Source organism: Xiphophorus couchianus, chromosome 17 (assembly GCF_001444195.1).
Source record: "Xiphophorus couchianus chromosome 17, X_couchianus-1.0, whole genome shotgun sequence".
NCBI classification, from domain to species: Eukaryota; Metazoa; Chordata; class Actinopteri; order Cyprinodontiformes; family Poeciliidae; genus Xiphophorus; species Xiphophorus couchianus.
In genome coordinates this window covers 17,525,579-17,548,524 of record NC_040244.1, presented here as the reverse complement: position 1 = coordinate 17,548,524, position 22,946 = coordinate 17,525,579, and the positions used below count along the sequence as shown (strand labels likewise).

The following is a 22,946-nucleotide window of genomic DNA, read 5'->3' as shown; positions in this document are numbered from 1 at the left end:
TACCTGATTAAAATATGTTGAAGTAGTGCCTTTCTTAGCTTATCAATTTTTTTTTTTTTTTGCTCCTTCACTCACCTCTGCTGGGTAAATCATGCTTCATAGTTATGGCCATCTTAATTTTTCCTTGAGGTCAATTTTCAGTTAGTTGTGTTCCCATTCCTGAATTTTTATTTCCTTTATATATATATATATTTTTTTTTACTTATCATAATCTACTGCTTTTTGATTCAGTAATGGTCTTGCCATAATTTGTTCAGTCCCCTCTATAAATGATTGTGCAAAAGGCCTTGGCAATATAGCTTAATTGTCTATGCATTAACTTTCTTAGTTTATTCTTGCATTTTGTTCGCTGTGCATTTCTACTTACTTTTTTAGCCTAGTCCTGTAGTATTATCCTTTCTTGGTGTCCTGTTCAGTTTCTCTCACTTTGGCTGCCTCATGTTTTTATTGTATTCTTGGACACTTTGTGATATTACCTGCAATACCTCATCATCCTCATGTGTTTCAACTGATCTGCCACTTAAGCTGTTGTTCCATTCTGTGTCCTGTTTTCTTGTTCCTGAGTTTAGTCCCTCTGTGTGCAAGAAGAGAGCATTGGTTCCAGGTTGAGTGTGAGCACGCATTCTCCCCTCCCCCATCAACATGCTCCAAGTAGATAGAGTACATTGATGGGGAAACACAGACAGATACGCAAAAGGTTCAGTTACGCCCTGAATGTGGGAACATAGTCTCAGTAAGTTGTGGGGTACCAAACCTCTTGCTCAGTTTTGCCATCCCAGCTTCTCCATCTTTGAGGTGATTCCTCTGGAACCTGTTGGAGGAAAAATATCCCAACTTCACAAGATGTGGCACAGAGCTCTGTGGTTCCTCCTATCAATCTGAAATTTCTCATATTGAGGTCATCAAGCCAGAGTTCAGATCTGCTATAACTGACTGACACCTGCTGGCCTCAGGTTTGCAACCAGCTTCTGACTGAGAAACCAATAACCTCCTACCAGTGTCAGAATCTCACTGAGGAAGAAACTGCTTTAGGTTTTCTATTACCTTAATATTTCTGCTATAACTGATGTATATTTGCATATAAAATAAGTCAATAAAGTTCAATTTACAATTTTTATGTGTTTGTGTCATGAGGTAGATCTCAGCCAGCTGGTGAGAGAATAAGTAGATCTTGGTCTCAAGACGTTTAGGCACCTGAGTGTTAATGAAAAGTAAGTATATTTCAGAAACTCAGCTCTCAGATAAACCCTTTATAGAGTAATTATTAAACAGACAATTTAAAGCTTTTATTTAAGTTAATGTTGATTTCTTAGTTAATGAAAACATGGCAGTGAGGATTAGAATATTACATCAGCGGTGAAAAATATGTTTATCACCTGCTTAAATGTTATTTTCAAAAGGTACTTTTAATCTAAAAAGCCTCTTTGGAACTCATTCTAATTTATTAAATATGACTACTATGAAACCTTTGTTGTTGTTTTTTTCAAAAGTACAGCTTGTCGCAGCACATTAATTAATGTTTCTATCATGTATGTTTTCAGATGTTAAGCTGTCACAGCAGACCATCCTGCAGGCCTCTTGTTTCAGTGTCTTCCTTCAGACTCCCAGTGGGTTCACAACTTCAGGATGACCAGAGACCTTCACCTTTCTAGAGCAGGAACACCCAGCCAAATGCAGTGGTGACACATTCATTTAACAAAATCTGGCTGTTCTTATAGCATTGATATTCAAGAACAATCTGTATATTACTGTTTTGAATAAACAAAATATGTTTGATTGTTATGATATCTGTGTTCCTTCTACTCTGTGTAGTTCTAATTTAATCAAATCTCATGTTTTCATATCCCAGAGACAATAAAATTGATTGTTTGTTTGGGGCTTAAAATAAACTCAACATAATCTTAATAGAACAAAGCTACAAAAATAGGATACAGATTGAAAGTTTTGGAGCCATTTTATTTTTTGGTTTCATATCACACTGAAGATTCTTCAACTAAACAGTGAGTGGAGTACCTTGTATGTACTACAAGGTAGAAATGAACAAACATGACATATTATGTTCTTCTTAATAGTAACCCTAACAATTATTTTTAAACTGTTTGGTTTATTGAATAATGAATGTGTTCACTTACGGATGCTTTCATTTGAAAATCTGTAATCTGAAAGTGTCAGTGAAATACTTTAAACCACTCAGTCCTCAGGTCTGTCTGTTCTGCATGTTTCAGGTGTTTCCTTCTGTCATAAACCTGGCCTCAATAAATGTCTGATTAATGGATGAGCTAATGCTATCATTTGTATCAGGTGTTCTGGAACAGTCACTTTAAAATGTGCAGGGCAGTGCTAATGTTCTTTATAACAGTATAATATAAACAAAAGTTTTCATCTCGTGTTATTTTCACTGTGTCTGAAGTTTATCACATTTGTGGTTGTTCTTTGTTTCAATTAAATTGAAGTCAGCACAGGTTTTTATCAGGGCCACAACACCATGTAAACTACAACGTATGTGTGTGTGGGGAGCAGGGGGTGCATGTGTTGGGTTTAAGAAAAGAGGTTGCTCTGTTTGAGCATTGTAATGTTAAAAGCAGAATCAGCCACAAGAGGATGTTTCACCAAAGGTTTTATTACAAAAGTAATTGGTGTGGAAGGGTGTGGCCTCACTGGTGGAGTCAGGGATGGGGGATCCACAGAGGTCAGGAGTCCAGCCAGGGGCAGGTAGGGTAAATGGACAAGGGGAGATCTGGGGGGGCTCAGGGGACAAGCAGACAACAGGGACAAAATCCACCAACCAGAAGCTGAGTCTTGAAACGGTCCAGGGTCATGCACGGGAGGGTCTCAGGCAATGAAAATCCAGAAGGCAGGGTCAGAGACAGGCAGGGTTCAGCAACAGGACTTTCAATAGCAGAAGGATTAGACAAAACTCTGTGGTCAAAAACAGGCAGGATCGGAAACCAGAAAACTCTTTGGAATATGGGACAACAAGGCTTGAAAGCTGTGACAGTGGCAACAGACGATCTCGCACTGAGCTGGTGACGAGCAGCTGTTTAAATAGGAACCAACTCAGTGCAGGTGAGGGCAATAAGCAATCAGCACAGCCAAGGCAGAGCTGAAGGGCTGGAATCATGACAAGCACACCAGCATTTATTTTTCCTCTGATGTTTGGCTGAACTCTGCTCTGTGGGGGTCAGCCATCTCTCTGCTTCTTCCTGAAGGAGATCCATCAGGAGTTCTGGTGCTGCTCACTATGCAGACGGTTCTGCTCATCGTTCACCATGTCAGCCATGGGCCCTCTCTCAGCTAGAATCTCAACAATCATTCTTTTCCTTAACCCTTGAATAAACATAATAACAGAATACGTTCTGGGTGTTATTTCTGATTCGTTTGTCTCATATCAAAATAAGATTAATTTATTTCCTTAACAGTTCCTTCTCTTGTTCCCTGAGAAGGGCAGAGTTTGGGAGTGACTAATTACATTTACTCAAATATGTTTGAGTAACTTTTTGAAACACAAATGTACTTTTAAGAGTACTCTTACTATGCTGAACTTTTTACTTCTACTCAAGTAATTTTATTATGAAGCATCACTATTCTTACACTCTAAAAAGAGTATTTGGGCTGTAGTTCATGTTATGGACTTATTAATTCTAACTTAATTCTTTTCCTTTAGTTATGACAACTTATTTTCATGAGTTCAATTAACTTAACAGTCACGCATTTTATCTCAAACGAACTTTTTACTTTGAGCCTAAGTGAAACAATTAAGTTTAATGCAGCTTTACGTCTGACGTCATTACGTAAGCTTTGCCCGGGACAGATCCTGCATCTCTGGTACCGAACACATGTGCGACCGCCATTTCTTCTGAGTATGGACGAGATTCAGATAAAACAGTAAGTATGCTGCCCCACCATTACCAAACATTAAATAAACTGTGTAAAAATATTTAAAACAATTTTTACCTTAAATTTGAAATAGTGAACTGTGTTTAACGTCTTAGTGTCATCAGTTATTTGCTCTTAGCACATTTGCTAGTTGTAATTAGCCTCGCTGTTCGGCAGGGTTCAAATCTCAACATGTTTTAGCATAACTACTCTGAGTTAGACTGAATGTTTATTTTGTGTGTGTACTTTTATGCTAAAAAACGTAACTTGAAAGTACAGAGGTGGGGGTGTTCTACGCAAAACTAATTTAATGTGATGCAACTCCACTGTGCTAATCATTGTGAGCTGCAGCCGGTGAAGCCATTTTTTCCAGTTTTCTCATGCTGCTTACTGGCGACATAATATAAAACGCATAATATCCTGACAGCGCTAAGAATCCATCAGGTGTCATTTCTCTTAAAAAAGCAAAAAAAGCAATTTGTGTCTGTAGGAACATTGCACGGTGTTCTAGCTAGCGGTTGATCGCCATGCACTGGGCCGGGCTGAGACGCCCTCGGGCTGGGCTGAGGATTTCACAGCTTCACTTTCGGAGCTCTGCTGTCACTGCATTTAGTAGCCTGCCCCACAGACTCCGCCCCGGCTAGATCGCTTCTTGCCCTGTATTATTTCTCTGCAATTTGCAATCTACCACAGCGCACGGACAGTTCACAATGTGCAAGTTTGATCTCCCTATGATCGTCCGCGCCCTTGATTTCACCGGCTGCAGAAATCGAAATGACAATCGGCATGAACGCGAGGAGAAGAAAGAGGAAAAATTAAGATCAAATGAACATTTCAGGCATAATTTAACAGGAGTGGATCATTACTGACAAGTTTTTCCACGCCTCCACTGTTCTGTGCTGTGAGTGTGCCTGTGTGGCTGCGCGCCTACATTTTGTTCGCTGTGCAGAGAATGTCAGCTGTTATGTGTTTCTTTACGTCAGCTGTATCCACCAGAACCATCATTATAACCACAGTTTGCTAGCGGGTGTAACCACAGTTTGCTAGCCCGCCACCCCCCCAGCGGGGTGGGGGGGCTGTCATTAGCACTAGCGGTCGTTCTGCATCGGGCCTACATACATTATATACTGTATATCCACGTTTAAGGGTGAGGTAATACAAGATTGTACAAAAAATTAAATGCATGGTACAAAAGATTTTTGTGTTTGTATGGCTGAACTTAAAATACGGTAATATTTTAATAACTACCTTAATATTTTTTGGGCCCTCTACAAGCAAATGTCCAAACATTTGACTAATAATGTATATAAAATATTTTGTAATGACTTTAAATAGCGACCAGCATTGCTTAACTCTGTATGTGCCCTTTTCTCAGATTGTCATGGCAAGTTCAAAACCTGCAAGACTGAAGGTGATTCTAGGAGAGAGCAACACTGAAAAACTGACTCTTCCAAATGGCATACCAGACTCTCTGGATGAGCTTCTCAGCAAGGTGAAGGATACCTTTGGTTTAAAGACCAATGTCAGATTGCAATATATGGACAAAGACTTTGGTAATGACTTCTTCAACCTCAGCTCAACTTCTGACCTTGAGGACTTGGGAACAGTCAAGGTGATTCAAGAAAAAGCCATTCAAACTTTTGTTGATGTCATTGAAACAGCTCCATCTTCTTCTACAGTTCACTCTGACGACAGCAGTTCTTTAGCCTTAAATGACACTATAATCCTCTCCTCCCCTGAATCCTTGTCATCACGAACACAACAATGGCCAGCCAACTTTCTCATTCCCATGTTTTCATATGACACTGAACGTCAGCTAGAGAAGGGGAATTCTGAGTATCAAGCAAACAACAAAATGTTGACAGTCACCTCCCGAATGAAGACTGACATCCTAAATAGATTAGTAGAAGAGATCTACAGATACAGAGCCTACCCAGAGGATGCACAGTTCTGTGTAGTTGCAGAGGCCTTGGTTAAAAACATCCGTGTTTAAAAGAGCCCGGTTCATTCAATGGTTGCTACGGTTGGAAGCAAAGGCTGAAGTACAAAATGGGAAACTACAGGACTCTACTCAAATCACAAGGATGTCCAGAGTTCTCTGTAAACTCACTTAAATCCAAAGCTACTATTTCTGTTTTTCCCACTGCAAAAATAAAGAAGCCAAGACGAGCTGAATCCAACTTTTATCCATTCTTTCCATTGGGAGAAACACAAGAAAGCATGGAAAAAGAGAGAATTGAACTCTTGACAGCAATCAAAAGGAGGAACAATGACAGGGTCATTGCGGACAAAATGGCTCGTACCTTTGCCTACAGGCGTCAGGAGGTGGTGAATGAAGAACCTGGTATAGAGGATTTCAGGGACAGATGGCCTGCTCTGTTCCAACAGAAAGAGGTAGTAATGCAGATTGAAATTAAATGTCAAGGGTTTTGAACTTAGACTTTGGGAATGATTGAGTATTTACTTTAAGTAATTTTTTTTGAACATAGTAAGTTTTATTTTGTGTTTCACAGATTAATGCGGAGTTCCAGAGGCTCATTGCTCTTCCCCTTGAGCAGACTTTCTTGGCCCAGTTGGACAGGCACTCAAGTCAGCTGATTAAAGTCATCCAGGCCAAAGGAGGAGCAACACGTACAAAAATGGCTGGCATCATGAGAACTTATGATGAGGTATGGATATCATCAATAGGGACACTGAGTGAACTAAGCTATGGCCATTTACTTTTTTCCATTTAAAACAAAGAACTTAAAGTGATTAGTTACTTTCAGACTTTGTTTTAATTATAATACTTGATACACTTTCTGTGCAAAGCTGATATCATTTGAAGAAAAGCAAGTTTGGCTGTCATGTATTTCTGCTGCATTTAGTTGTTATAGTAAGTCTGTATTGTGGTTTATTCATGAATTCAATAAAATACACCTTTCTATCCAACTTGCCAGAAACCGGTGCAATTTAGCCAAATTTTTGAGTTTCTGTTGCTTTAAAATTTTAACATTTTTAAATGTTAAAATTGTATCAATTCTATGCTGTAAGAGATCTCTTTAATGGAAAATGATATTCACTAGCTCTGGTAGATTGTGCTAAGAAAAAGCCTTAACCTTAACAATACAGTCTAGTTTCACAAATTGAGATGTGGAGGATAAAATGTGGCAGAGGTGGAATGTGAATAATTTTGAAGTGCAGCATTAAAACCCAGTGGACATGTGGGCTGTACATTATGGCATCTGATAGGCCTTTGCTGTTGTGAACAGCCCAAATATATTAGTTATATCATGAATCTCTTCAGATATGAAATATTGAAATGATAACTTTTCTCCAGGTTGAAGACATTGGGATTCGAAGGGAATGTGTTCTGAAAGGGCTCATCACCTTTCTTGGAGAGGATGCAAAAGACCTTATTAAGGAATACTGTGTAAGTTTTTAAAGGTTTAAAGTTGCATCTCATCCCATTCAAGCAAATGGACAAATTCAATGTCAGTTGTTTTTACCTTCTTAAATGATTTATGGACTGGCTTTTCTAAATGTGAACATCTGTTTGAAAAAGTGGGGCAGATTTGGTGTCAGAAATTTAACATGGCTTGTCCTGCTTAAATCCAGAAATGTTGTGCTTTGCTGTTCAGCAGAGCACATCAACTTCATTTCTTGTTTACCAATATGCCAAACAAGTTAATAAGAATATGCTTTAGAGTCATGGTATTTTGATACCAGCTCCAAAATATCTGACAAGCAACACAAATATGCATTTTGTATTGAGTTCCACTCTAAGATGACCATTGGCTGGATCAGTATTCTGCTTTGATATAAAATCTAAGAAATTGGTTTTTAAGCTAAAGCCTGTAATATGATGGAACATATATAAAGCTATATACATGCATTATCGTTTCAAAAACATTAAAAATCACCCTTTGAGTTATTCAATTTGTAATGCAACTTCGAACTTGGAAAATTTATCAAGGACATTTCAAATGCCGTAAACCACTCTTCAATTCACAAGCTGTACATCTTATACTTGGTGTTTGCATTTACAAGGCTTTTATTTTCCAAATTCTGTAGTGAGAGATTAGTTACAGTGTTCAAGTTTTAACATATTGTTTAACTCACTACAGGGAAGCAGCGGAGATGATGCCCAGATGGAACTCAAACAACTCACCATGGCCATGTTTGTGATTCGGAAGGAGGGAGAGGGATTGAAAGAACCCGCAGAAGACATTGGCATCGTCATTGAGGGAGTGGAGGTGTTGCATGACCTGACTTCAGTTGCCTCAGCTTGAGCAGCACAAGATGTCTCCCAAAGTTCAAAATTTGTTTGGAAGACTTCAGACCTCACAGTAAAGACACTGGCATGTTGTGCAACAGGACAGATTATCTTCTGTCTTCTTTGTTTGAACAGAAGAGCACCATGTTTTGGAAGCTTAACACCTCAAGGAACTGCACTTTGTTAACTTCTTTTGGGACATTGTTCATATTAAAGCCACAAGTAATACAGAGTTTACTGGATAACAATTGTGACTGGTATTTCTGGAGGATGTTTATTGTCAAGTCAAGTGTCAAGTTAAAACAGCAAATGGTGTAGTTGTGTGAGTGCAATACCATCTCCACCCAGCTGGCACGTGGCTCACAGAAAATCAAGCACCGTCTCTCTCACTCAGGCCTTCAGGAGCCTATAAGGCAACCCAGCACACCTGTGTTTGGGATAATCTCTACAAACAAAGACCTCATCTTTAAGCTCCTGCATAAACACCACTGGTTTTCAACCTGCTTGGGTGTCATGTATTGGAAAGTACAGTGATTTAAAGAAAAAAGAGAAATAAAATAAAAGGATGACACTGAGAAGAGTTGGTCCTGGATTTCTTTGATGGGACCAAGCCCTTGTCAAGTTTGGGCAGAAGCTAAGGTGATTTGTAGAGGCCAAAAAACCTGACAATGAGGTTGTGATGAACATTATCATTTTGGGAGTAGGTCTTTTTTTGTTTTTTACATTTCATAAAGTTACATGGTTCATCTCTTTGGTTTTGTGTGGGAAAAATACAGGTTAAGGGGGAAAAATTACAGTAGGAAAGTAGTAGGCTACTGCAGTTTGTGGACACTTTCACAGAATTTTCTGTTTGCATTTTTTTATTTGAATCAACAGATTTGTGCAGTGTTTTTTGAAGGAGGTTGAATGGATCTACAGTTCTTTTCTGGTGTCAGTTAAATTAATGGACTTGGTTTAAACTGGGCAGCTTTTACACCACATCTTTGAAAACTTTTTGCCTAAATATTTTTTGGGTATTGCTCTTGTTTTCAGTGTAAAAATAGTCACTAGTGTCATTATATTTTATGTCAAAAACATGTTCTCAGCAAATGTTACGGTTTAAGAGTGTGGATTTTCTTTTTTAGGAGGACTTGTGTTAAATCTAAAAAACGCATTTTTTCCCTGAGAAATACTTCTGGATTCTACAACCTCACACAGGGCTGTTCAAGTCTTGTCTGGGAGAGCTACCATTGTGCAACTTTCAGATGGACCCTATTTCAATACCACCTGAAGCTAATTTCTGAATTCACACACCAGCAGACATTCAGCTCAGCAGAGGCATTGTAATGAGCAGTTCATTTGATTCAGATGTATTGGAGATGGGATGCATCTGAAAGTTGCAGGATGATTGCTCTCCAGAACTGGACTTGGGCACCTCTGATCTAGCAGGTCGCTGACCAAAAAGGTTGAAGTATTCAAAAATACAACCCCAATTAAGCAGAAAAGTAATATCCCTTATGAAGTTTCAAAAGATCTGTGTAGCATGTTTAATGCATATTTTGTGAAAAACCTGTAAGTTTGTGATGCTTTCACAATAAAATTTAAAATGTTCCATTTGTGTAGATTTATTTTAACCAAGTGGAATTTCTGAGTAGCATAAAGGTATTTTACTCCTATTTGAAAAACTAAAATAACATGCAAAAAACCACTTTTAAAATGATTTAAATGCAAGCTATATTTTAAGTAAAATGTGAGTGATAATTTAATTTGGGGTAGTGTAGTTTTTTAAGTTGGAACAACTTAAAATTTTGAGTTGACTTTCTATAAAATTAAGTAAGATGGATTTAAATATTTTATTTGGAATAAAGTAAATGAAATGAGTAAGACTGACTTAAATTTGTCAAGTTAACCAAACTTAATAAATTAGGTTGGATAAAATTAATTGAATTACTTGTTACCAATTGAAGCAATTCAATTAAGTTGGATCAACTATTTTCTTTTTTCAGTGTATTTGAACAAAATTGTCATTTTGTCTTTAAAATACCAACATTTCCACTGAACTTTATATATTTTGGGCCCTCTAATTGTGTAATGTTTTAGATAATTATAATAGAAAATAATTGATAACTTGATAACTCGGTACTTGAGTACACTTTTTTTTAAATCAAATGCAGAAGTGTACTAGGAGTCTGTTTATGTGTGACTGGGGACAGTCACGTAAAAACAGGGTTATGTAAGCTGCATAACTCTGTGCGTGTAAGCAGATAAAGAGAGGAAAACAGAATCCATAACAGCATAAAACTAAATACCTTGCTTTGTACAACAGATATGGACAGCCATTAAAAATATACCGTCATAGTTTTCTTCAGATTTCATTTTAATGTTCGGTACAACTATTTTCCATGTCTTCGTGACTGTGTGGGCGACCATAAAATGCATTAAAGTTGCGAGCAACCTCGTACGGCCCTCCGGGGCCGCTCCGGGCTATTGGCCACCGTGGGGGTCCCAGCAGAAGCTCTCGCGCAGTTTCCAGCACTGCTGCCCGCTAGCCACCGCAGAAGCTGTCACGCAGTTTCTGCGCCTGTCCACCAGGCGATACACATTGAAGCGTTCGCCAGTGCTCCTCGGCGACTCACAAAAAAGCGAGGAGATATAGTTGATGGATTAACCTAGGGGGAGCAGCGGAGTCAAATTACATTTCAATGCTCTGGGGCTCTTCAGAGGTGAACAAAGGTCTTACATATCGAGTTTGGTGCCAATCGGATAATCCATGTGTGATTTAAAGACAATCGTATGAATATGGCGAGGGACTGATATTCGCCATTTGGCCACGCCCACACGGTTCAGCCAGCAGTGAGCATTGACAGAGTTCATCATATTATCATTTATATCAGTTTGCACATGATTAAACCCATATAAATAACAGAGCAAAAGTAAGACATACAGCAGGAAAAACAGGTGACTTCCTGTTGGAAGTGGGCGGGGCTAAAGTGATGACATAAAATGACCATCACAATGTGATCAGGACTTGTTTGTAGTGAGACATATGAAGTCTTTTGCAGCTGTGACCTTCAATGTGGGAGTTATTGTACCTTGATGTTTCATAGCAAATAGTCAAAGTTTGACACTTAGCCACGCCCACATGCTTTGATGTAGTAGAAATCCTATGATAACTTTTGACCTTTGATCAATCAAGAGTGTGCTAAGTGATTGTGAAGTCTGTATGTGAAAAACTGTAGGAGGAGTTCGATCAGATACGTCTATAAAAAAGAGAAAATGACGGCTTTGATCCAAAATGGCCAAATTCCTGTTGGGTTTAGACCATGGCTCCAAGACTTTTTTGTACGTCCTGGCAAGATACACATGTGTACCAAGTTTGGTAATTCTAGGTTAAAGCATGGCTTGGGGCTGATCATTTAAAATATTCTAGGGGGCGCTATAGAGAAATTAGGCCATGCCCACTAAAGATGGTTATGGTACCTGTCGGCGGGTGGATAAGGATCCATCCTAGTGAGTTTGGAGCAGCTCGGCCTGAAACTGTGGAATTCAGAGCCAGACGTATGGCAACGGCGTTACAGGTCACTTTGCCACGCCGTCACACCCACCTACTCCATTGAAGTAGGTCGGGGTTGGAATCCACAACACACCAACATGTGTTCTGTCTCTGGACACAGTTTCATGTTGATTAGGTCAAAGGGGTAAGATAGCGACCGTTCACAGTAAAATATGACACTTCCTGTTCTCAGGGGGCGTGGCCTAAGTGATGTCATCATTTGACCATAGGGTATTGTAGGACACCCAATGACGATCAATCACTGAAAGTTTAGTGTCTCTGTGAGTTTTTGTGTAGGAGATAATTTATTTTATTAATTTATTTTTTCCTGGCAAGTAGGTGAACTTTGACCCCTGGTAACTCCCCTTCAGCATGCTCAAAATCTCACCATTTGAATAACTAAAAATCGGCCATGCCTTATGAACAGACTGACCAAGTTTGAAGCCGATCAATCGAAATCCCTAGGAGTTCGATCAAATAAGACTGTAAACGTCAAAAATGGGGTCAAAATCGGAACTTCTATCCAAAATGGCCAACTTCCTGTGATACTTGCTGTGGTGTATTTACCCCTGTGATTTCCTGAGTTGGTACAGTCCTTGTATTCTGTGACGTGCAAGCTCTCTCTCTGTAGTTACCAGGAGGATAGCATGACAATAAAGAGATATGAATGTAGCTTGAGCCTCCTCTGTTCATTAAGACATTACAACTGGCGACAAGGATACTTTTCGGAAGAGAGAAGACGTCAAGTATGAACGGGATAACTTGGAAACGAGCCAATCACAAGTTGATTTTCTCCGTACCAGTTCTAATGTATCAAAAACAAAAGTAGCAAGTGCAAATATTGTCCAATACACAGACACAGTGCTTAGTAGGACCTAATTTCTCAGTAAAAACCTTTACTCTCCTCCAGGTTTCAGTTACTTTGCTGTATTTAAATGTGGAAGAAACATGAAACACTTACTCAGTGATGCATCATAAAGAAATAAAACCTTCATGCCAGCTTACCCTGTGGTGAAATACAAACAGCAGTGATACAGCTCCGAAGGCATATGAAGTTTATGTTTGAAGTCAAAGCTGCACTCGATGAAAAGAACAAAACTCAGTGTAGGTGAGAAGTCAGGATTTTAGTCAAATGTTCAGTACAACATGAGGTTGATAAAACATTCACATGTGACATCTCAATTTTACATTTGTCCCAAAAAACAATGAGATACAATACTGGAAGTAAGACAATAAGATATATTTATAACATCCAGAATGTCATACTTTATACATATTTTACTGTTTAATAGAATTATGAATAAAATATAAATGACCTAATAGAATTTTTCTCAGTGATCATCATATCCTGGGAAAAACCACTGCCATCTGAGCTACTGGTGAACCATCTAGCGAGGACGTTGGAAGGAATTTGCCCTCTTGTGTTTTTTCTCCCTGCGCAGAGGGACATGCTGATCTTTCCAGGTTCTAAACACTTTTCCCCTTGCATGGCTGGTGACTGGCATTGACTGAACAGGAGCTGAAGATGATGGAAACCTTGCAGGAGTGAAGGGATGATCCATTGCTGAAGGGTTGTCAGAGGAGGGAGACTGTGAAGTATGCATGATGCGTCTACGAGAGTTCTTGTGGGCTTCTACATGAGTTCTAGTGGGGATGGAGGCAGGTTTGTCAGGTTGCTCTCTAATCCTATCCCTCTCTGTAAATGAAGACTTTGCCATTGGCATGGATTGACGCAGACCTTGCCTGGGGTCTCTGGGTACCCTGACAAGTCTAGCCGGCTCACCAGATTTAGATTCTATAACAATCATGCGATCAATTATACTGAAATGTTTAGTGATGTCTGCCTCTGATAACCGTCTGGGGTGGCTAGAGGCTGTTCTCTGTCTTTTCCTTTCAGGAACCAAAACATTTACACCTGCATTTGAGAAGTCGTCACTGTCCTCTGCTTCCGCTGAGATAACCTCTCTTGTCAGATCTTCATTGCCAGACTGTTGCCAACTCACTCTTGACCTGCTGCTCTTTTGGTTCTTGTCCAATGTTGCTACTTCAGGAGTTGCTGTGATCCTCTCTTGTCTAGAAGAACCTCTGCCACAGTCTACTGAAGTTGCAGTCGAAGCCATTTTTGCGATGTTGTATTTTTCCCTATCTTCTTCATCCGAGTCAGACAAAATAATCACAACACTTTCATCATTTTGTTTGGAATTCTCTGAAGTTTGAGATTGTTTCTTCATTTCTGACTCGCAGTGGTTATCTTCCGCATCCAAAGTCAGGTTGTCAATTATACCATCATCTGGAGGCATTTGCACATCCTCCCTGTTGTCAGGGACGCAGTGGCCAGTCTTTCTTTGGGCAGATGATATGCTCTTATATAGCTTCTTAGACACAGTCATATAGTTGCACTCAGGACCAGATGAATAAGAACAACTGTCCTCAGTGGCACAACTGTCCTCACCTTGTCCTGATGTTGACTCAGGGCTGCCACAGGGGAGTGCGACAAAGGAAACCTGACCACATCTAATGGCTTGTTCTTGATCGTCTGGCGTGTCAAAGATGGCCATCTGGGAAAATGCAGATGCTGGTACTGGCTTTGGAGCACAACTTTGTCTTGCACTTATGCCATGCTGGTGAATTTGGTTTTCATGATAACTGTCATGTTGCATCATTTTTCCTGAAGCAGGCTCCTCTTCCACTGGTTCAGGGTTAAGGTCTGACATCATTACAGGTACCACTTCAAACTCAACCTCACTCTCCTCATCAGACTCATCGCTAAATTCCTCATAGAAGTGGCTGGTCTGCCCTCCATGATCTCTATCAATACACAAGTGATGTTCTGACTCATCAGCATTTTCAACAGAATGCAGAGATTGGACATCTGTTATTTCATCGAGTGTGGGTGTATTGGGGGAATCGTAAATCTGCACATTTCCTAATGTTTTACTGCAGGCCTCAGATACAACAGGTGGGGTAGAGCCCATGTTCCCAGCTCGTTTTCCACTGCCCTGATTCTCATCTTCACTTATGTCTTCATATTGCTCTACCCTCAGAAATCTGGCAGTCAACCCTAAGGGCTCTTCCACATCTGAAATATTATCATACTGGGGATCAGTTAGAATTGGAAAATTTGGTATTCCATCTGTGTTGCTTTGTGCTGGATGGTTAGGTTTGGTTTGTTGGAGCCTTTTGTCCAATACATTGGTTGAGTTCTGTTGGTGTGAACCCAATGAGCTTGCTCCATCAGTTTGAGTTTTACCAGCTTTCCTGGACTCTTCTTTGGTTGTACTTGACCTCGAGGCAGCTACTACTCTCCACTCTTTGATTTCATACCCCTTTTGCTGCTGACAAACTTCACTTTTTCCGTCTTTGTCATCTAAAGTCTTGCTGCCATCTAACCGAAACATGGAGTCTTTATCTGATGAATTGCCAGGCACTGTTTGATCGGACTCCTTTGTCAGTTCATCACTGCTAAAGTCATCAATGGTAGTGTTAATGACAGAACTCTGTTCATCCTTCTTCTCATGGGTGCTGGAGACTTCTGACAGGATCTGTGAATGTTCTGTAGGAGTTCAAAGATAAAAAAAAAAAAAAGTTACCTACACACTATGCAATAATTGCCAGTTGACTCTTGAATAAACTGTACATTTTCCAGAACAATGAATAAACATTTGTGCAGTTATGTCATTTTCCGTTAACATCCATCATTACTCCATAAACATATCTGGAAAGTAGGGGTGCACCAATTCATCGGCATTGATTTCCTTAATTTTGGGAGAACGGTGATCGGCCGATTCTTCATGTGAAGCCGATCTTATCCCTGATCTCATCTACCCTAAAGGTCTAAAAATCAACTGCTGTTGTCTTTTGCTCTGCTGTAAAAGGTTTGACTGGCAGACCTGCTCACCAGGTCATGTCTGCACATTTGCAGTTAACAATACTCACCCCACTATTACCAATTGACTTTTTCGACACTTTTAGTGACAATTCAGACAAAAAATAAATAAATAAATGGTATTGGCCAAAATCGGAATCGGCAGGTCAGTCTTTTTAAAGTTTGGTTATCGGCCAGAAAAACTGGTGCACTCCTACTGCCAATCGACCACTGGTGATGCCTTTTCCTTCTTCTAAATTACACCATCACCAAAAAAAGTGAAGATCTCTCCAGGTTCAAATGTGGAGAAAAAAAATCCCTGCTGATGTCATATTACACATAATTCTAACTTGCTCATTGTATAAAGGAAGAATGGCATAAGCACTATGTTTTAATACAAACAAAGATTTAGATCAGTTGTGTGAAACTTTTTCCACTTTACAGGTCAAAAGTCAGCTAGTTGAAATGATTTGGGGGGGATCACAGTTTATTTTACACCCATCAAAAATATTGTGATTTTTTTTCTGTTTTATCTGCTCAAGTTTATGTAATGTTTTGGGAAAAAGAAAAAATTTTTTTGAAAAATTGTACAGCTTCATAACATTTTGGGTCAAATGTTTTCTATTGTTATTAGCTTAGAAAATCATTGTTAGTAGAGTGCACCAATTGCAGTGTTTTGGGCAATCAATATCAAAAATCCTAATCTTCCAATTCTGATTTTGGCTGATTTGTTTTGTCTGAAAAGTTGCTGAAACTTGTTAACTGTGCAGTGCCAACGTGGCCTGGTGGGCAAGTCATCAGTCTGCCACCTCTCACAGCAGGGCAATAGGGGCTCACTGGCTGATTTTCAGGCCTTTTCAGAGGTAGACAAGATTGGTTGTACATGAAAATATTGGCTTATATCCTAAAATTAAGAAAATTGGGATTGATTTATTGATGCACCCTTACTTTAGTCTATTCCCAGGAAAAATGCCATCTTTCTTCCATAGACACCTCTGGAGGTTAAAGGTCACATGTATGATTGTCATCTGGTTCACCAGCCTGCTCACCTTTCTTCTCAGAACTTGATTTTGTAGTTGTCCTTAAACCATCTTCTTCAGGTGACTGACCAACTGTGACAGAACCCAGCTGAGAAAAAGTCAGGCTAGAATTTTGCTTGTGCTCATCGTCTTTATCAGAGATGAAGGCAGAGGTGACTACCAAGGTGGGAGGTGATGTGCTGGTTTCAGAGTCGTGTTGCTCAGAGGTTCTGCTGGTGAACACACCTTGTTCTCTTGCATACCTAAATTCTGAAACCATGGAAGCAATCCATTCACATATTTGGTCATTTGTCAGTATATTGTCTGTTAAGACACTGACAGTGGATGGTTGACAATGAAGAGGTGAATGTAAGAACATTTTCTGATGGAAGCTTTGAGAATCTTCCAGAACTTTTCTTAGAAAAAATAAAACAATGGTGTGAAATTATTACTGGTCTGAATGGGGAGACTCCATCACTAAATTGTTCAAGGGATCCTTTGTTGAGCCTCCAAGTACTTCTTCCTTGGGGACACTAAAACACACCAAAGACTGAAGGCCCATTCAGTTGAGCATTCGTTAGTTTGTCCCTTCTTATCCACCATACATGTAGGGTCTGTTTTCTCTGGCAGGCATCCAAATTGCAAAGTTGTGAAATGGAAATTCTGGCTCTGATCCTTATTTCAAAAAGTAAGGCTCTTCATGGTTTGAGTCAAGGAATGTAGTGCTTGCTTTGGTCTTTAGTGAAATTGGTAGGTCTTTGGTTCCTGAGATTATCTGTTATGATTGTGCCCAGTCCAGTTGATTCCAAGTAGAACAACAAGTCACTGTAATCTTCAGTATATATTGACAAAATGTCATTCCTTGGTTATAGCGGCATGTAATTTCACAGAGGATCATGAATCATCTTTTGGCCGAAGGAACACCCACATTTCTGGAAGCACTTGACTTCTCTGGAGAAATAAAAAGACACAGCCAATTAAAGATTAAATGTAGAAACACAGTCCTAAATGCACAGATCTATACATTCCTAGCTTCTTGCCTGGGTTTAAAAGAGTTTTTGCCATCTACTCCAACAGTGGCTCACTGAAGCTAAGTAGTTGTCCCATCTCCAATCATTCAGCCAGTGATAATCAGTGTGACAGTAACAGTACTGAACTACAGAAGGACAGTGCACCCACCTATTAGAATTCAAGGGGAGGAAGTGGAGTGCGCAGGCAACATCAAATTTCTGGGAATCCACATCACCTCGGACCTGACCTGGTCACTGAACACCTCTTTCTGACAAGCAAGGGTAAACAAAGACTTTTTTCCTCAGGAAATTGAAAAGGGGTGGACTTCCTGCTCAGTTGCTTAAGAACTTCTACAGAGCATTGAGAGCATCCTCTGCCTCAGTATGACTGTGGTTTGGCAACTGCACAATCCAGGACAAAAAGGACTTAGCCTTGGTGGTGAAAACTGCCCAGTGGATCGTGGGGAGTCAGTTGCCGAATCTGGACCTAATGTATATTGGCAGACTGCATAGAAAGTCCAGTTGTATTGCCACTGATCCCACCCACCCAGGACAAACTGTTTGTACCTCAACAACCACGTGGCTAAAGAACAGCTTCCTCTGGTCCACCCAAGAGCTGTGATTAATCTGCCCACTTTCCATCTTCTTTGCCCCCCTGCAGACACGCCACACCCTTATGCTACACCCTAAGGACTGACTAAGACTTTGTCTTTTTAATTGCTGAGGGTACCACTCCAATTTCATTATATTCTAGAAACATAATGACAAAAATCTCATGTCTTATGTTGCTGAGCTATGAGGAATTTCTATATTACTAAATATAGAAATTCACACTATATATTACTAAATGGAATATTCCCATTTCATCAGCAGAATATGCAAAAGTTTTTAGTGCCATTTCTACAGCAATTTGCATGTTATTCAGACTTGGTTATCAATTTTCCATTCTATCTTTCATACATTTTCCTGTTGGAAAAATATATCTCCACCCTCTTTTTTATAACAATAAGAAACTGATGCCTTTTCCAGGAGGTGAATTATATTCCCGCTGTTGTACCATATTAGAATCACTTTCGAGTTAATATGTCTTGGAATTTTACCTTGTTGCTCCCAAAATCACTTTCTTCTCACTAACAAAGTAAAAGAAGAGTCCTTTAAACCCATACCCAGAATCTACCTAAAAGAAGTTCAATTCTAGCCACTAGCTATACCTGTTGTAACCTTTTCCCAGAGTCTATCACTGATTTGTTCTGAATGTGTCCTCATTCTGAAATATTTTGGTAATATTTGGTAACCATTTTGACTCAAAAATATCAATAAGTTTTAAGTTTTATTGGGAAAATGTTTCAAGAAAGTGGCAAAAAGGAATCAGATGATTGTTTATCAATGTGTTAATCGTTAAAAATAGATTTCATATTAATTTATGCAAATTAAAAGAGAATTTTTGAAGACAAAACCAGATTTTTCAATTTTTTGACTGAGCTTAAGTAATGGTTGCTTACAATTAAACCTTCAATTAATCAAAAACGACAAAATGGGCCTGTTTCCAACTTGGCATTGTGACGATCAGTCTTAAATTGCTTTCACATGAGGGTCCTTTGAACATATGTTACACTTAACATAATTGTTTTATTTGTGGAAGAGTATTGCGACTGTCATTTTGCTCTCATTTTGTTTTAATTGAGATTGGCCGGGGGCAAAATTGCTCGCCCCCCACCCCCGGCCAATTTTGTGATATGGGGCACCATGTTGGTTTTAGAAGCTTTCTAGCAGATGAACCATCAGAGTAAACACTATAAACAGGCAGGAGCCCGCTAGCTCCCCTAACGTAAGAAACATTTGCAGATGGAAATTCTAATATCTAACGCTGGTGAAGAAAACATTAACATTAATGCTGTGACGCAAACCGTTTCCGAATTAGTTCTGTTAAGTAAACCGGGGTTTAATCTCTTTCAGGTCCGTACAGCACAATGACTTCATTTCCGTGTACAGCTCTAAATGCCTCGGTGGTCTGAACAAAAAAGACACAAGCACTTACTCGTTCTGCTGGTTCCTACTGAAGGCGTACAGTTGCTCACAACTTGAAAGTTACTTCCTGGTTTTTCCGCTAACTTCGAGCAAGGTTTTCCAAAATGCACGCCGGGCAAATCCACAAACACAAGTTAGACTGAGGTCACGCGACTTCCACTGCCCTTCCCTTCAACTCACACGAGCTCTCCTAACGTCCCCCAACTCTGACATAGTATTACTCTGAAATCATAGTGGGAGGGGCAAACCTTAACCGTTGGACCGATGGGTTTATATAACCCCAGCGTCAACTCTGATTGGCGGTGTCATGGGAAGGCGTGGCTATCAATGTAGCAACGAGTATTTTACGGTCTAGTTATTTTCTAAGATGTATACATGGAATTCCATTAATGCCTCAAAAGTACGTGTAGACAACTAACTATAAGTCAATAAGCTCTCTCTTCATATATTTAAACAGCAGAGATCCCATTGTTTGGAATTCTGGTAGTTTGTTAAATTTATCTCATGTCTAATGAATCTTACAGGTTATATTGCTTATTTGTGAAGGGTTGCTGGTGGAGGTTGTGGCCATTTATAATTAGAGAACCTCAAGGGAATCCATGTTGAGAAAATGCAAACTCCTAGCAAATTCAGCACCCTCATCCCAACATACATACGCATGCACACCCCATACACAAAAGTGTTCATATTGCTTGAAATTTTCAATTTTGTCATGATGCAAGTACAACTGCTACAAATTTTGACTTTATTATAATTTATATAACATATAACAGAGGTTACAATTATGAAGTAGAAATAATGCTTTATTTTGCATTTGTATTCAAATGTTTTGATTCTTCTTTGGAAAGTTGCACACGTTTAGTTTAGTGATATGGGCAGCATCTGTGGACTGTGGATTTTTTTAAAGCCTTGTAACAGTTTCTCAGTAAGATTAGGCAAGGAATTAGACTGAACCACACAGGAATACAGGACTATCCTTAAATGTAACCCATTTTTGATCTAACCCAATAGGTCAGACTTCCTATTTGAACCATGACACCAAAATGATTTACAGCATGGCTGTGTGTTTAGGTTGGTTGACCTGCTGAAAGGCGAACCTCAATCCCAGACTCAGGTCTTTTGCAGCCTCAAACAGGTTTTCTCCAGGATTGTCCTCCATTACATTCAACCAACTTCAATCAACTCTGATCAGTTTAGCTCAGGGGTCTCAAACTCAATTTACCCGGGGGCCACTGGAGGTAGAGTCTGGGTGAGGCTGGGCCACATTCACACACACGGTCTCCTCAGCCGAACCTTTCTGATTGCCTATTACCATATTTGGCCGTAGTCAAGCGCTGTAACAGCCGTAATTGTGTAGTGTCTCTTTAAGATTTTCTAGTATTGCTAATGATGTCAGAAGTATGCGCCACGGCTTCTCTGTAGAGAGCGTGGGAGAAACGTGCTAGACAGACATGTTAGCTCCCTAACTTTTTAGTAATGTTACGGGTTGTTTGGACGCAGCTCAATTTTCATGTCTGATAATATAGCAGCCGTTCAGCCGGGCTTTGTAAGGTTGGTGAAGAGCGTATTTATTAAAGGACAACACTGTGGAATTCCCAGTACCAGTGTGGTTGTGAGTTTTTGACCGTCTTGACGAATCTGCCACCTCCTCTTCTTCCTTAAACACAACTCAAGCGTTACAGCTCCTAACCTTAATTACTACACTGATCAGCAACTTCCGGGTCTAGACTGGATGCTGAAGCACGTGAAGCGGCCGCGGAAATTGCGCATGTACCGCATGCAAATAATGACAAATAGAAAATGCAAATAGGCCCGGCCGATGTCCCGCCCCCGAGAGCAATATACTCCACCGTGATTGGTAAGTTCGTTCAGCTCCGCACGCAATACTGAAAAGTGCCAATTATATCAAACTCGCGGGCCGCACTAACATTAAACTTTCATATTAAGGCGGGGGCCACAAATTATCGTCCCGCAGGCCGCAGTTGGCCCGCGGGCCGCGAGTTTGAGACCCCTGGTTTAGCTGTTCTTGATGAAGAAAACCATTAATCTTTTGCAGGTCAATATTACCTTAATTTTATAGTGTTTTTTTTTTAAAGGAACTTTAAAACTGCAGTATGGTCAGAAATTTGGGTGTACCTAACTTTTGTGCTAGTGAATCTAAGAAGAAAAAGTTAGATGCACCAGTGCAAAAGTATTCACTCACCTGCCTTGACTCACATATAAGCTTAAGTAGCATCCCATTCCTAATCCATAGGGTTCTGTATGACATTGGTCCATCCTTTGCAGCTAAAACAGCTTCTACTCTTCTGAGATGGCTGTCCACAAGCTTTAGGAATGTGTTCATGGGGATTTTTGACCATTCTTCCAGAAGTGCATTTGTGAGGTCACATACTGATGTTGGACAAGAAGGCCTGGCTCTCAGTCTCTGCTCTAATTCATCCCAAAGGTGTTTTATTGGGTTGCACCAATCAGGTGGATGAACTTGATTGGCCATCCACACCAGAATCTGCCATCAGATTGCCAGATGGAGAAGCGCGATTCGTCACTCCAGAGAATGCGCCCCCACTGTATGGCGGCGTGTTTTACACCACTGCATCCAATGCTTCGCATTGTACTTGGTGATGTATGGCTCGGATGCAATTGGACACCATGGAAACCTATTCCATGAAGCTCTCTGCACACTGTTCTTGAGCTAATCTGAAGGGCATATGAAGTACTGGAGCAATTTACTGCAGAAAGTTGGCGACCTCTTCACTCTGTCAGTTTACGTGGCCTAATATTTTGTGGCTGAGATGCTGTTGTTCCCAAACACCTCAATCTTCTTATAATACAGCTGTATTAATTGCTTATATATTTATTTGTCAGGTCTTGCACTAAATGTAGCGAAACAAGCCGAGCGAAATGATCCAAAATGCCAACATGCAGTGACTGGCTGCTGCCAGGAAGACACAGGAAGATGCAATTTTATATTTTGTAGATTTGTTCTAAAGAAGTATGTTTTGTCAGGTCAGGATGCCTCCTGGACGCCTCCATGGTGAGGTGTTCCGGGCACGTCCCACCGGGAGGAGGCCCCGGGGAAGACCCAGGACACGCTGGAGAGACTATGTCTCTCGGCTGGCCTGGGAACGCCTCGGGATTCCCCCGGAAGAGCTGGAAGAAGTGGCCGGGGAGAGGGAAGTCTGGGCCTCCCTTCTGAAGCTGCTACCCCCGCGACCCGACCTCGGATAAGCGGAAGAAGATGGATGGATGGATGGATGGATATTTATTTTCCTGTTTTTATTAAATTCAGTCGGTAGATGTGTGCCATTTGTCATCTACCAGGGTCAGATTTCCTATTTGAAAACAAAAAACATGGACACCC

At 40.2% G+C, this 22,946-nt stretch overlaps 2 protein-coding genes across 7 annotated transcripts; one reads left to right on the top strand and one right to left on the bottom strand.

The window, feature by feature from the left end:
• Window positions 1-3,999: 3,999 nt before the first annotated feature.
• On the top strand, window positions 4,000-9,722 carry LOC114161178 (uncharacterized). 4 transcript variants are annotated; one of them, XM_028044335.1, is made up of 5 exons: window positions 4,000-4,777; window positions 5,252-6,270; window positions 6,390-6,545; window positions 7,196-7,288; window positions 7,983-9,722. In XM_028044335.1, the coding sequence occupies exons 2-5, from the start codon at window positions 5,926-5,928 to the stop codon at window positions 8,145-8,147; spliced, it is 759 nt and encodes a 252-aa protein (XP_027900136.1). In that variant the 5' UTR covers window positions 4,000-4,777; window positions 5,252-5,925; the 3' UTR covers window positions 8,148-9,722. The 4 variants fall into 4 exon arrangements, with proteins under 4 accessions (XP_027900136.1, XP_027900135.1, XP_027900137.1 ...); XM_028044334.1 differs by lacking the exon at window positions 4,000-4,777 and adding an exon at window positions 4,788-5,023; XM_028044336.1 differs by lacking the exon at window positions 4,000-4,777 and having other exon boundaries at window positions 4,788-5,368; window positions 5,452-6,270.
• Window positions 9,723-12,766: 3,044 nt separating this feature from the next.
• LOC114161176 (uncharacterized) lies at window positions 12,767-22,583 on the bottom strand. 3 transcript variants are annotated; one of them, XM_028044324.1, is made up of 4 exons: window positions 21,803-22,583; window positions 17,727-17,826; window positions 16,578-17,498; window positions 12,767-15,216 (listed from the first exon to the last, which is right to left on the bottom strand). In XM_028044324.1, the coding sequence occupies exons 3-4, from the start codon at window positions 16,924-16,926 to the stop codon at window positions 13,052-13,054; spliced, it is 2,514 nt and encodes an 837-aa protein (XP_027900125.1). In that variant the 5' UTR covers window positions 16,927-17,498; window positions 17,727-17,826; window positions 21,803-22,583; the 3' UTR covers window positions 12,767-13,051. The 3 variants fall into 3 exon arrangements, with proteins under 3 accessions (XP_027900125.1, XP_027900124.1, XP_027900126.1); XM_028044323.1 differs by lacking the exon at window positions 21,803-22,583 and adding an exon at window positions 19,596-20,877; XM_028044325.1 differs by lacking the exons at window positions 17,727-17,826; window positions 21,803-22,583 and adding an exon at window positions 19,596-20,877.
• Between the last annotated feature and the right edge of the window lie 363 nt (window positions 22,584-22,946).